The 14,347-nt window shown below is 34.4% G+C and overlaps 1 protein-coding gene across 3 annotated transcripts; it reads left to right on the top strand.

Annotated features, from left to right (window-relative positions):
- The first annotated feature begins 2,166 nt into the window (after positions 1-2,166).
- Positions 2,167-7,913, top strand: LOC120161351 (transcription factor BHLH42-like). 3 transcript variants are annotated; one of them, XM_039171623.1, is made up of 9 exons: positions 2,167-2,262; positions 2,564-2,733; positions 2,823-3,077; positions 4,823-4,919; positions 5,123-5,137; positions 5,250-5,306; positions 5,472-6,015; positions 6,519-7,363; positions 7,797-7,913. In XM_039171623.1, the coding sequence occupies exons 2-9, from the start codon at positions 2,630-2,632 to the stop codon at positions 7,875-7,877; spliced, it is 1,998 nt and encodes a 665-aa protein (XP_039027554.1). In that variant the 5' UTR covers positions 2,167-2,262; positions 2,564-2,629; the 3' UTR covers positions 7,878-7,913. The 3 variants fall into 3 exon arrangements, with proteins under 3 accessions (XP_039027554.1, XP_039027556.1, XP_039027555.1); XM_039171625.1 differs by having other exon boundaries at positions 2,210-2,262; positions 2,629-2,733; XM_039171624.1 differs by lacking the exon at positions 2,167-2,262 and adding an exon at positions 2,293-2,332.
- The last annotated feature ends 6,434 nt before the right edge of the window (positions 7,914-14,347 follow it).

Genomic DNA, 14,347 nt, shown 5'->3' on the forward strand with positions numbered 1-14,347 from the left:
ATATTTTTTAAATATTAGTTGATACAATATTTTAAAAGAATAAATTTAAGATTTATATATTTTTAAACTAAATTTAATAATTATATTTTTCATATTTATAATCCATGATTATATATATAATCTTAAGTTGAGTATTTCTAATATAATTAATAATTTTAATTTCTTATTAAAAATAAAATATTCAAAAAATATAAATGATTCATACATTAATATATGAATATTTTTTATTTATACATCTAAATATAAATATACATTTATATAAATATATTTTTATTCGTTGTGTCTGTGCCTTGAACTCTTTCTTCAAGCCTATATTACCTTAAATTGAAGTATTTTAGAATTTAATTTAAGTATTTTAGAATTTAGGGTTTAGAATAAAATTGAATTACTTTGGAAATTGGGGTTTAGAATGAAATTGATGACTGTTTTGCAAGTTTTAAAAGTTGGGGGACCTAAATTCAAGTGACTGAAAAGTTCAATGACTGTTTATATAATTTATCCTAATTTTCTAACTGTGGTTTAAGTTGGGGGACCATATTGCAAACGGAATAAATGTTGGGGGACTGTATTGCAAGTTTTAAATGTTGGGGGACCTAAATGCAAGCTTCAAAAATGTTCAGTGACCATTACTATACTTTACCCTTTATATAATTTATCCTAATTTTCTAACTGTGGTTTAAGTTGGGGGACCATATTGCAAATGGAATAAATGTTGGGGGACTGTATTGCAAGTTTTAAATGTTGGGGGACCTAAATGTAAGCTTCAGAAATGTTCAGTGACCATTACTATACTTTACCCTTAAAATTATGCAAAAAAATGATTAAATTATAACTAATTACGTATATGATTTGAATTATTCATATTATAATTGTACATGTTAAATCATGTTAAACTACTTAATTTGAATTATTTTTTTGTATTTAATTCAAAATAAATAAATTATTTAATTTGATATTAAAACAATATTATTTAAAAAAATAATTATTTCTTAATTTAGTTAGATGAAATATTAAGTTTTTTAAATTATATTTAAATTATAAATTTTAAAATTGAAAATGGAACAAATTGATATACATCCCTAAACCTAATACCCACTCATTTTTACCACAGCCCCAACTCTAGTGCTTTTGCACTCTAGCAGACCCCGTATCCGTATGTGTGCCTCCTCCTAGATTTTAGAACGTCGTGCACTTGGATCTGTGATTGACGACGATAAATGGACTATCGTTTTTATAATAATGATCGACGATGACCGACGATAGTAAGTAATAATGATAAAAGATTTATAATTATAGATTATAGGAGTTTAGTTTTTTTCCTTTTTAATTTTTTATAGAAATTTCGAAGTTTTCTTGAAAAAAAATAATATTGTTTTGAAGGTTTTTAATATATTTTAAACGTATAAATGTGAAACGTGTCATGTTTTAAGCGGTTAACAAATTTTTTTAACGGTTATATTGCACAAGACACTTGAAATGAAAACGTCGAAAAAGTTAGGTACCTGTCTTGACAAAAAAAATTGAGGCACCTAAAATGAATATAAGAGACATAGTTTGGATACTCTTTAAATTAAGTCCTATAATCATCTCAAGACATATCGATGTAAATTCATTTGAAATCAGACCCAACTTAATCTTTCATAAAATTTATTTCAACTCGTATATAATTAATTCTTTTATTAGCCTAATATGATTATAATATAGTATCTATTTAAAAAAATTAATAATTGACAACGTACACACATATTACAGACGCAAGTGCTTGAACCAATGACTTCAAAGGAAAATAACACTTCATTTAACTAACGATATCATTTAATGAGTTTAAAATTATTATTTTTATTGATCTTATAAAATTAAATAGAATAAAAATCGTAGAATTCAATAAAAAAATTACCATCCTTGGTTAATAATATTGTGGTGGTGGTAGCTTCGAATTCCTTTTATATGTAATTGTAATGAATGAGAAGGGCACCCCAACGTCCAGTCTTGGCTACCTAATCAAACCGCACACACTTGACTGTGATGTAAAACAGCGACTACAAAATTTACGCGCACCTTGTCATGTTTTCGCCATCGAACTGTCAGGTAGACCGACCAGTCAAATTTCAATCTCTCATTACAACAACAACAATATAACAACTTACGAACCCTACTTACTTTCTGCAAATTTTATTATTCTTTCTTTTAAACATCAATCACTGAGTTAACAACCCTTCCATTTGTTCTTTCGTTTTGTTTCGAGTTTTTTTATCAAACAAGGTGGGTCATTTCCTGGTACAAGTACTCTTAACAAATCTCTCAAAGTCATATCTACTTTTTGCATTTGTCTCGTCTGTCTTCTTCTTCTTCTTCCTCCATATTCCCACTTTATCTCCCCTGGAAATGTAAGTTTTCTCTTTTTTGTGGTTTTTTTATGTTGGGGATTAAGGGTTTTCGGGTTCCAGCTGGAGATTATGATAGGATGATTGATGATTCTGAAGCTTCGTGTTTGTTTAAAATTCTTGGTATCTCCAAAGGGAATTTTTTTATTTTCTTAGTTCATTTTGACACAAATATTCAGGCTCAAATTTGAAAGTTGGAGTGAATTAATAATATCTGAGAGAGAGACAGATTTGAGGTTTGAAGAATGGCGGAGCCGCCTAGTAGCAGGCTTCAAAAAATGCTGCAGGCAGCGGTGCAATCAGTTCAATGGACGTACAGTCTTTTCTGGCAAATTTGTCCTCAACAAGGGTAAACTTCTCCCATGAAAATTCTGAAATAAATTTGTTTTCATGAAAATTTGTGTTACACTAATCAGTTTAATTGTGTTTTTCACTTAGGATGTTAATATGGTCAGACGGATACTACAATGGAGCAATCAAAACAAGAAAGACAGTGCAACCAATGGAGGTTAGCACGGAGGAGGCCTCTTTGCAAAGGAGCCAACAGCTTAGAGAGCTCTACGACTCACTATCTTCTGCCGAGACGAACCAACCAGCCCGACGACCATGCGCGGCTTTGTCGCCGGAGGACTTAACCGAGTCCGAGTGGTTCTACTTGATGTGTGCCTCCTTCTCTTTTACTCCTGGTGTAGGGTAAGTTCTACCAATTAGCCATTAGGGAATTGACTTTTAATGTGAATTACTTATTCCAGTGAACCCAGTGCTCGAACCTGCAAATAAAAGTAGTAAAAAAGAAAAACTAATAGGTGTGAGGATCTCTTTTGTTTTACACTAGACTGTCAGTAAAGTAAAAAAAAAAATTCTATAATGCAGCCTGTTCCCTTCTGTTTGTCTCAACAACTCCTTTATAAACAAAATTCAATGTTTCCATTCCAAGATAGTAGGATATTTATCATCTCCAGCACACAATTCAATTCTGCTTTTTCTACTTTAAGATAGAAAAGAAAATAATTGAGTAGTTCTTTCTTAGCCTTTCTTCACCGCACAGTGCAGCTGCTAAGTAAACAATTAAGAACAGTAAATGGGACAGTTAGGATCTATTTCCCAGATTTAATTCGTTTCTATGAAGAAAATTAAGTGGATATTTGGTTGCTGTTGCCTTTTATAATCTATGTTGCATGGGGCAAGGGAACTCAATGTCGTTTCAATATGTCCCAAAGATGGACACAATTTGAGTTAGGGACATGACTAGAATTAATTAAATACGTCCGAGAGATTTTCAGGACAGCTATTGATCTACAGGTGTGTACTCAGGGTTATTTTTTATATTTAATTTAAAAAAAGTTATTTGAGTAAGTAATTGAAGTTAATTTTGAAGCATGTAATATCAGTTGACTTAAGACGAATTTTTTATTGGGATACGAGTACTTTTTGATTGAGATGTCTTTTTATATATGAACAGTCTTTTAATTACTTTTCTAACGTATAATGAAATGTCTCAATCGGACATCGAAAACTCAATATATGTCTATTTTAATGAAGATAGTGTAAGCATAAAATTAGATATGGGCCTAATACATAATTTTATAGTAGTTACGAATTTTAAAATTTATTTATATATACGATACCTTTATCGTATATGTCTCACGGTGGGTAATTCATAATTGCCGGATGTCTTCCACGAAAGTTGTTCTCAACCTAGCGTTGGGGGCAGCCTACTACCCTACCTCCCTTTTATCCCATTACATACGGGGATAGGGTCAACTTAATTTTTATCATATATTTTTAAAAATTATAATTTCACGTCCACGTATCCATCCCGTATCTGTCCCTATATTCGTATTAGTGAAGCATAGTTTATAATAGGGTTAGGTGAGAGTCGAGAGAGACTTTTCATATGTGCTTGTCTGGTTCATATTTCGGGGTGGTTTATGAGATTCCCGTGTGTTTTTCGCAGTTGAGTGCTGAAACTTGAAAACTGGTTGAATTTGTCTTTTGCCAGATTTAAAGATTTGAAAAAAATTATAGGGCATGATAGGATGGTGATAAATAGTGGTTGGGTGTCAGCGAATTTTTCCACAACGGGAATACCAGTTGAGCAAAAGAAACCAAATGAATCCCTACTACAACACGCCGACCATATTTAATCATTCTTCTCAAACTTTCTAATATAAGATTTACTATAAAATCTACTAGCTTCTGCTTTGTAGACCTGCAATTCTTTTTACAGTCACCATATTTTTACGTCAAATCAATTACCTTATTGTTCGAGGAACATATTGATAATCATGGAGGAGCTATGCAGACGACTAGGCTCTCGTCTCTTTACTTGGAACAAGAAACTTTAGGCATTGCTTATGTATATAAATGGAACAATCATGTTGTTTCTTTAAATTCTGAAGCAAAATTATTGAAGAGTGATGCAATATATTGCGTAGGTTACCGGGAAAGGCATACGCGAGGAGGCAGCATATATGGCTTACTGGTGCAAATGAGGTCGACAGCAAAACCTTTTCAAGAGCCATTCTTGCTAAGGTAATTAGAATTAAATTCGACTCCGAGTTCAAGAAGTTTTATATGTAGATGTGCACGATTTTATCTATATTTAAAACTTAAAACATATATTATCTTATAATCATATTAGAATCTTAAAAATACTTATGCATTTTTTAATTGCAATTCAATGCACTAACTCTACTCCATCTTCTTGTTTGTCAACATAAAATAATACCGTACAGAGTGCTTGTATACAGGTATATATATATCTCTCTTTTTTAACTCCTCATGAATGATTAAATTAAACGCACCTTAAGCATTGTTCAACTTTAAAAATCAAACCATTTGTTTCTGTTTTTATTGTTGTAGACTGTGCTTTGCATTCATCTTCTTGATGGTGTCCTTGAACTTGGCTCTACTGAAAAGGTAATTAAAGTTGTCTCTTCATGAAAATAAAACATTCATTAATTTTTTATGGTGTATTTAAATATTATTATTTCACTAAATATGTATTTTTTTAATAAAAAAATATATTCGATTTCTTCATTCATGTGCTGAGCGCACGCAGATTCTAATTTAATAATATTTCAGATCCAAGAAGATTTAGGGTTGGTACAACATGTCAAAACTTTTTTTAATGATGGTCAAACTACAACCCCTCCACCACCAAAACCAGCTCTCTCCGAACACTCCACCTCAAACCCCGCCACCTCGTCGGACCAGACTCGCTTCCATTCCCCTTCCGTTCTTCCCCTATGCTCCGCCGCAGACCCACATGTAAACGTTACCCAAGAAAACGACGACAATGACGATGACGACGATGAAGAAGACGAAGAACCTGAATCTTACTCAGCCGAAACCGGTAGAAACACCCTCCAAGTCCCCACGCAAAACATTCAAGCTGTATCAGCTGCAGTGGCGGACGAACCGTGTGAGCTAATGCAGATGGAAATGTCAGAAGATATCAATCTAGGTTCACCAGACGACGCATCGAATAACTGGGACTCAGATTTCCATATGCTGGCAGTGAGTCAAAGCGGGAACCCCACCGACCATCAGCTGCAAGGTGAGTCGAATCGGAGGTGGCAAATGGTACAAGAGCCCTCGTGCAGTAGCCTTCAACCACCTTCAACAGGTAACATCGTAGTTTCTAGTTTCTAGTTTATAATTTTTAATTTGATTTAATTCAATTAAATTGTTAATAAGTTCAATGATGAATTTAGCTAATATGTGTTTCATTTTATAGTAAACTACACGTTTAGCACCCCAATTATGACTTTTGTTCCGTTTTAGTCATTTAACTATTTTTTTTCAAAATCATAACTAACGTTACGTTTTGATTTAATTTCATCACATATAGTTAAAAAATTAACATAACTACTGACGTGATATTTTTTTTAATGATGATATGGTATGGTATTATATTATAGTGACTATTAGCATCACCGTTAATTTTTTAACGGGTGACCAAAGTGAAACCAAAACTATATGATTTTGAAAAAAAAGTATAATCTTAAAAAAGAAATAGTATAGTGATCAAAACGGGAAAAAATAATAATTAGAGTGCTAAATTTGTAGTTATCCTTCATTTTATTTGAAGTACGAAATTTTTGAAATCGATTTTTGGAGATTTTGTAGGGCCCCAGCCATTGGATGAACTGTCGCAAGAAGATACGCACTATTCTCAGACAGTCTACACCATCCTCCAAGCCCAACAAACCCGCTGGGCCGAGTCACCGTCAACCGGCTACGCCGCCACCTACTCCACCACCCAATCAGCATTTACCAACTGGACAGCCCGTTCAGACCACCAACTCCATTCGACCGTCGTCGAGGGCACTTCCCAGTGGCTCCTCAAGTACATTCTATTCACCGTACCATTCCTCCACACCAAATACCGCGACGAGAACTCCCCCAAGTTACGCGACTCCGACGCAGCCTCCGCCGCCCGGTTCCGCAAGGGAACCCCTCAGGAGGAGCCCAGCGCCAACCACGTGCTAGCGGAGAGGCGGAGACGCGAGAAGCTCAACGAGAGGTTCATCATATTAAGGTCTTTGGTCCCTTTCGTTACCAAAATGGACAAAGCTTCCATACTGGGGGACACCATCGAGTACGTGAAACAGTTACGTAAAAAGATCCAAGAGCTGGAAACACGTAACAGGGAAATCGAAGCCGATAACGAACGGCCGAGATCGGCGGATTCGGTGCTCGGAAATCAGAGGAGTGGGGTAACTACACGATCATTGGGGCCGGATAAAAAGAAGATGAGGGTTGTGGAAGGTGGAGCAAAGCCGAAGACGGTTGAAACGTTAGTTGAAGTGTCGATAATAGAAAGCGATGCGTTGCTGGAGTTGCAGTGCGGGTACAGGGAAGGGTTGTTGCTTGATCTAATGCAGATGTTGAGGGAAAAGCTGAGGATTGAGATAACGGCGGTTCACTCTTCTTTGAGCAATGGCTTGTTCGTAGCTGAGTTAAGAGCCAAGGTACGTTAATAATTAATACTACTAATTAAAAAAGGGTAAACTACACGTTTAGTACCCTAATTATCATTTTATTCCGTTTTGGTCACCTAATTATTATAGTTTTCGAAATCAAGCCTAACATTACATTTTGGTTTCATTTTGGTCATCCACTATTAAAAGATTAACGGAATTGCTGATGTGGTGGCATTTTTAATTTTTTTCAGTGATAATGTGGCATTACCTTATAGTGACACATCATCATCACTTTGTATTTTTCAACAATGAGTGACCAAAATGAAACTAAAATATAATGTTAATATGATTTTGAAACAAAAATAGTTAAGTGACTAAAATGAAACAAAAGTGATAGTTGGGTACTAAACATGTAGTTTACCCATTAAAAAGGAATGTAGGTTTTAATACGATCGATGTGGTGTTTGAAAATGAATGGCAGGTGAAGAATAATATGAACGGGAAGAAAGTAAGCATTATGGAGGTGAAGAGGGCAATAAATCAAGTAATACCTCAATTCTAATATTAGTTTTGACAATACAATTATTGCTATATATAAACATAATGCATGTGTAATTAATTAAGGAGATTCAGATACTTGACCCTTGAAAAAACAGTCTGTTGCAGATGAACTTAGTAAGTCCATTCTTGAGGAAGAAAAATGTGGGTGGCCTAAGAATTCCCATTAACACAACGTTTGCTTGATACATCCTTCCCTTTTTTATTATTGAATGAATTCAACTCTCCACCTCTTGCATCATTCTTCTTCTTAGGATCTGCATGCATGAGAAAAAACAACAGCAAAAAACCACATTTTTAGTTTTACACAAGAAAAAACAAAGGGAAAAAGAGATCTGCGTGGAGAGATTTGGAGGCCTAATTCATGAACATTGAGGTTGAGAGCTTGAACAACTCGACCGGTAAGGGAGTAGAACTGGAGAGCAAGCTGCTTGCACCGTCACCGCCAACAACGTCAATAATAATTTATCCGATGACTATTATATCTATATTGCACAGATACGGTGACGGATACGGGAACATAAAATGGTAACTTTCAAAATTATAGGATACGTGTACAGATACAAGGATAGATACTTAATGAAATGTTGAGAGTGGGAGTACTTGAACCTGGTGGTCTGGTTGAGCGAAATGCATTATTGGTTTGAGTTTGAGGAAGGAAAACGCCAGTCCCGGTTGATTTGTCACCGGAATGTAGGGGAAATGCCTGCATTTCACCTCCCCCCGATGCCCAGCTGCTCTTTGGGAGATGTTTGTATATGTCAAAAACCAAAATATATCAGAAAATCAGAATCCATCCCCCATCAAAAAAACCATATCAAAGTGATGAATAGTACTAATGGATGATGAGATTCTCAAAATCCCACGAGAAAATATAGTACAGTCTAGAAGAGTTTATAGAGCATAAAATCAAATCATTTGAGGAAGCCTAAAACATATATAAAATGGTACTCCTAAAAGCCACTTTATTTAATTAGATATTTATATTTAATATAATTTTAAATAGATTAAGCTTTCCTTTCATATAGAAGGTTTATCTACAAGGACGTATTTACCTAGTGTTTGGGACGAGCCATTGTCTCTTTAATTTTTAATTTAAATATTTAATAAATTTTCATTCTTTATCCCTCAACATCTAATCCTTTTCTGACCATGTGCATAAATTAGGGTTAGGTTTTAGCATAATAGCTGAGAATGCTAATATCATTTAACCTATTTAAAGAGTAAGATTATAAGTATGATAATTTTAACTTTTTATTTTTCTAATATTACTCTAGTAATATTACGCTAATAATGTAGCATATATCTTCTTAAAAAACTATTTTTTAAATAAAATTTATGTATATGAATAGAAAATCTGTTTTAAACTAAAATTTATCTATTTAAATGTTCACAATGAGATTAGCTACGAAATTAAAAATTATATATATATAAGATCACAAATTAATAAAAAAATAAAAATAAATAAAGGTTTATAATAGGATAATAATTTTATCTGATCTTGACGGATCTCAATTTAGTTTAGTATGATTGGGTTCAAATTTTTTTCTTTTTTAATTGAGAAGTGAGACGGATTTTTATTAAAAAATTTAGGATCAAGTCAGGACTGTGTTTAGGTGCAATTCGTCCTGCTCAACCTGGGTATATTTATTAAAATAAACTGTTGAAGAACAAAAAATTATCATTGACTGAATCCTCCTAAACTATTATGGGAAGTTATGTTGTACGGCGGATAAAAAACGGCGTGATCGATTAAACACGTGATTGGTTAAAATTTTGACCGGTAATGTAATTACGTTCGAAGAAAATTAGGCGATGTAGGTATTGCAACGGTGAGGGACATAACAAACTAACATGTCCTCAAGTCAAGCTCAGTTTGAATACAAGCACACAGCCTACATCAACTGATTTTTTTGAAGACGGAATGGAATGGACATTCAGTCCTGCACGTGATGACAATGATCTCCATATATCATAAGTATCAACATGACTCCTATTGTGTATAAGAAACATGTACAACAACCAATTGCTAACTTTTCTCGTCTCATACATAAATACATCACATACAAAATTATAAATCGTATGTAACTTATACAAAATTAACCCTACATTAACAAAATTTACTCTCTTAGCCTATTTTGATTGTAGCTTACGAGACCGTTTAATATTTCATCCGCATCATCACATAAATGCCAAACAATCTGCAGACTATAGTCTCCCGCAATCATGATCGTAATCAGTTCTGTAACTGGGATTATCCAGGTTAATCATGTTGACAGCATAGCCAACAAAACATGGGGGTTCAAATGGTAAGCTAAGAATTGGTAAGGTAAGCTTCTTTTGAGGGTTTAGGGTTTAGAGCCCTCCAACGTAAGGATTGCATGATTGAACATTACGTATAATAGTTGTATTCAGTTGTTAAAGAATTGTTTTTAATTTTGTATAAGGATAGTTGTTGTGATATACGTTTGCGTTTCGGGACCAAGTAGTTAGATGCGTGCATTAACCTATATCCTCGAGGCAGAGAAATCTGGCACTTAAAAATTTACCAAGAGCGGTAGCTTTTGCTCTGCATGAAGATCGAACCTAGAATCAACTTTGCAATTATGCCTATTTTTCAACAGGTTCTCTTCAGCATGATAGGTATAATTGCAAAGTTGATTCTAGGTTCGGTCTTCATGCAGGGCAAAAGCTACCGCTCTTGGTAAATCTATACAACTACCAAAGTGTCGATACTTTTATGTCAGGTGTCGATACTTTCGATAGGATAATTACCTATTTCTTTGAAAGTATCGATAATTTATTACACGTACTTATTAAAGTATCGACACTTTCAATATATCCGGTGGCGCTTTACTGGTTTTATCATTTCGATATCGGTTTTGTCAGAATTTTACATGTTATATCGTTGTGGATCAATACATTTTTTTAAAGTATCGACACTTTATAGGGGCTAAAACTGTTTCTCTTTTAAATTCACAAAGTGTCGATACTTATATTAAAGTATCGACACTTTCAATATATCCGGTAGCGCTTTACCGGTATTGTCTTTTTGTGCCGGTTTTGTCATATTTTTACCTGTTATATTGATATAGATCGATACATTTTTAATTTGGATCGACACAAACCGACAAGTTAAGTTTGCCGGTTGCCAAATTTTTTAATATTTCTTCATGATTTAGACCTACTACATTATTATTACTCAACATTTCCGGTAGTGCTAAACCGAATTTGTTAAATATATTTTAATGTATCTGGTAACGCCGTATATTAATCGTATATTAACCCGTCTTTCCTGACAATCCCAACTATTATATGTAATTATTCTAAATCCTGATATTTTTAAGTCAGAAAATATTTTTCAGCCGATGAGATGTTGACATGTAACGTAAAATTAGATAGTTGTTTGTTTTAATAAAAAAAGTATAAATAGTTAAAAGCAAAAATAAAAGCATAATTTAATGGCTCGTTTTTAGTTGAAGCCTTGCAGTTATGATGTAATTCGGTACAAGGAATTAAAAAGAAGTTATATTTGGACTAATTGGAAAACAAGGAAAGTTCCCTTAACTTGTTTAACATGCACGCCGAGAAAAGGAAAGGGAAGAAGATGACAAATTCAATAATAATTTCCAACATTAAGAAATCTTAATTTCTGGCAATTCCTCGATTTTCACCCTCATCCCAGAATTCACGGATTCTTTAAATTTTCTCAAGAAATCCCAACATTTCACAGATTTTGAGATATCTAAATCTCAGCAACTACCGACTTATACTTGTGAATAACATACATCGTTTAGTTCAAAACGGGCATTCAAAAGAGAAAAACAAAACGCAAAATGATGCATGCATTTCCGGTGGGAAACACTCTGTAAGGAGCTTTGAACGACGGCGATGGTAATGGTACTTAACATCGTCCTGTAAATTAACAACAAATGAATAAAAAGACTAAACCGTGATGAAATGGAAGAACAGATCAAGGGTTAAATGAGATTGAAAAAAAGACGACCTTAGTTTTCTGATATTGCTTCATCGAGAAGGCAGCCATGACATTGCTACCTCGACCGCCATTGTGTTAAAGGCAGAGGCTTTTGAGCCCCAACTTTTAACCTGCAAGTTAACTACTGTGTATTTTGATGTGGTAATCCATCTATATATATATATGCAAAAGCAGCTTATTAAAACGGCTAATCTTATTCTTAACAACCGCACCAACAAACTTGAAAATATGCATGTTTGGTTTAGGAAAGTAGGTCCACCTCTAAAAACTTTTCAGATTTAACCCAACTTCAATTTTTAATTTTGAATACAAAACAATCTCAGCTAAATACTTTTCAACTTGTATTAAGCTTAGTACTTTTCGAGCTCAACTCCACTTGTTTATCTCTCTAAACTTGTAGAGTGCCATCAAATGACCTCCCAGCTCCCAAATTTTCATTAAATTGATCAGAAAATTCTCTCTTGGACCGAAGCCTGATACATTATTATGTACTGAATCAGCTAACTGATTCAGTTAGTAGATCCAACAAACTTGGATCTGTCAACCAACTAACTAACTTGCTCAAATATACCTAAACCCATTACAGCTTGAATCCATCATACACGTTCCTGGACCTGATCTGAATATTGTTCAATATTCACTCTACTTTCGTTTTCTTCTCATATTAAGCTCGATGAAGATACAACATTAAGCAACGGACGAAAATTGAACAACTATTGCACTGGTAGAAGCTTAGACTCAAGAGTCATTCATATTGCATACTATGGTATTCGAATTTGACTCAATTATTATTAAATCAAGAGAGAGAAAATTCGAGTTAAACTCGAATGACTTACTTGTACTAGTACCATACCCAACAATTTCGCAATAAAAACATGTTTTAATAGTAATTTGGTAGAATAAAAAAGATTGAGATGTAGGCAAATAATGACGGAAATTGCAAGAGCATAGACAGAAAGATATATTAAGAATACAAGAATAGGGACAAGAGTAGCAGTAGCACAGAGAGAGATGCAGGAAACGCAGGTAGTTGTCGGGTACTTAAAGAATTAATAGCAAAGGGATAAAATAATAAGGTTCCCATGGCCCCGCTTTCAGATTCTCCCACCACCGCATTTGCAGCCATCGATCTTTAACTGCTCAACCCTCTCTCCTAATGTATCATCTACAGACTACAAAGCAGTCCCCCCCCCCCACAGTTTTGTTTCTTTACTAAAACAAAATGACAAATAACTCGATCACATCACACCATTTTCGACTATGTATTTTACAATCCCCTTCATCTACTTGCCATGTGAGTCCTATTGTCCGGGGTGTTGGGGAAAATGAGTTATTTCTCACACGAACGTAGTTTTAAAATTGACCTAAAATGTCAAGATTAAAACCACCAAACGTTGCACAGCAGATAAACCTGTCAAACTATTGAATATTGAAACACAATGGAAAAAACCCGAATAAAAACAATAAAGGAGATAACATACCAAATTTACGAGGTTCGACGAGAATATCGTCTACTCCTCGGACACCACACCGGATGATAACTTCACTATATCGCCAATATTACAACAAATGAATTCTTTAGAATTCCCAAAGTGGGAGAATGAAGAATACAAGAGGAAGAGAGAACTTGATTTTGGGATGATTTATAATAGAAATACTTAGGCCTATTTATAGTTGAGTTTTAAGAACAATATGTTCAAAGTTTGGCCACCTACCAAAGAATTTTCCAATATGTACAAGTTAGCCACCAAATATGAAATTCACATGTTCAAAGTTTGGCCACCAACCAAGATGAAATTTCCAATAAGTTGGCCACCAACCAAGATGAAATTTCCAACTTGTCAACTTAATTTCTAAACAAATCTAACAAATCTCCACATTGGCTTGAAATTACCAAGCCTACTCAACTTCTTCAACTCCCCAAATTTGTAGTGCCTCTAATTGCGCTCACAAGCGCTCACAAGTGCCTCTAATTGAACTTGATTACTGTTACCACCTTGGTCATCATATCTGCAGGATTTTCTGATGTCGCAATTTTCTGAAGTAAAATCTTTCCTTCTTCAAAGATCTCCCGCACAAAGTGATACCTCACGTCGATATGCTTAGTCCTTGAATGGTAGACTTGATTTTTTACTAAGTGAATAGTGCTCTGACTGTCACAATAGAGACTAATGTGACTTTGAACAACTCCCAAGTCTTCTATCAACCCGTTAAGCCAAATTACTTCCTTTACAGCCTCTAAAACTGCCATGTATTCTGCCTCTGTAGTATACAAGGCCACCGTAGATTACAATGTAGACTTCCAACTTACTGGGGCTTTAGCAAGAGTAAACAAATACCCAGTAGTTGATCGACGCTTATCCAAATCACCAGCATAATTGGAATCAGCATATCCAACCACACATTGACCAAGTGCTTCATCCTGTTCAAAAACTAAACCAACATCCACTGTTTGTTGGAGATACCGTAGAATCCAT

The sequence above is a fragment of the Hibiscus syriacus genome, unplaced genomic scaffold, assembly GCF_006381635.1.
Source record: "Hibiscus syriacus cultivar Baekdansim isolate YM2019G1 unplaced genomic scaffold, ASM638163v2 tig00111398_pilon, whole genome shotgun sequence".
NCBI lineage: Eukaryota > Viridiplantae > Streptophyta > Magnoliopsida > Malvales > Malvaceae > Hibiscus > Hibiscus syriacus.

What these genes read in the sequence shown, in the direction of transcription:
- LOC120161351 (XM_039171623.1), top strand. Translation starts at nt 2,630, where the DNA reads ATGGCGGAGCCGCCTAGTAGCAGGCTTCAAAAAATGCTGCAGGCAGCG. An exon ending in TCTTTTACTCCTGGTGTAGG is followed by an intron (nt 3,078 to 4,822) that starts GTAAGTTCTACC and finishes TATATTGCGTAG; the next exon opens with GTTACCGGGAAAGGCATACG. An exon ending in TAGCTGAGTTAAGAGCCAAG is followed by an intron (nt 7,364 to 7,796) that starts GTACGTTAATAA and finishes AATGAATGGCAG; the next exon opens with GTGAAGAATAATATGAACGG.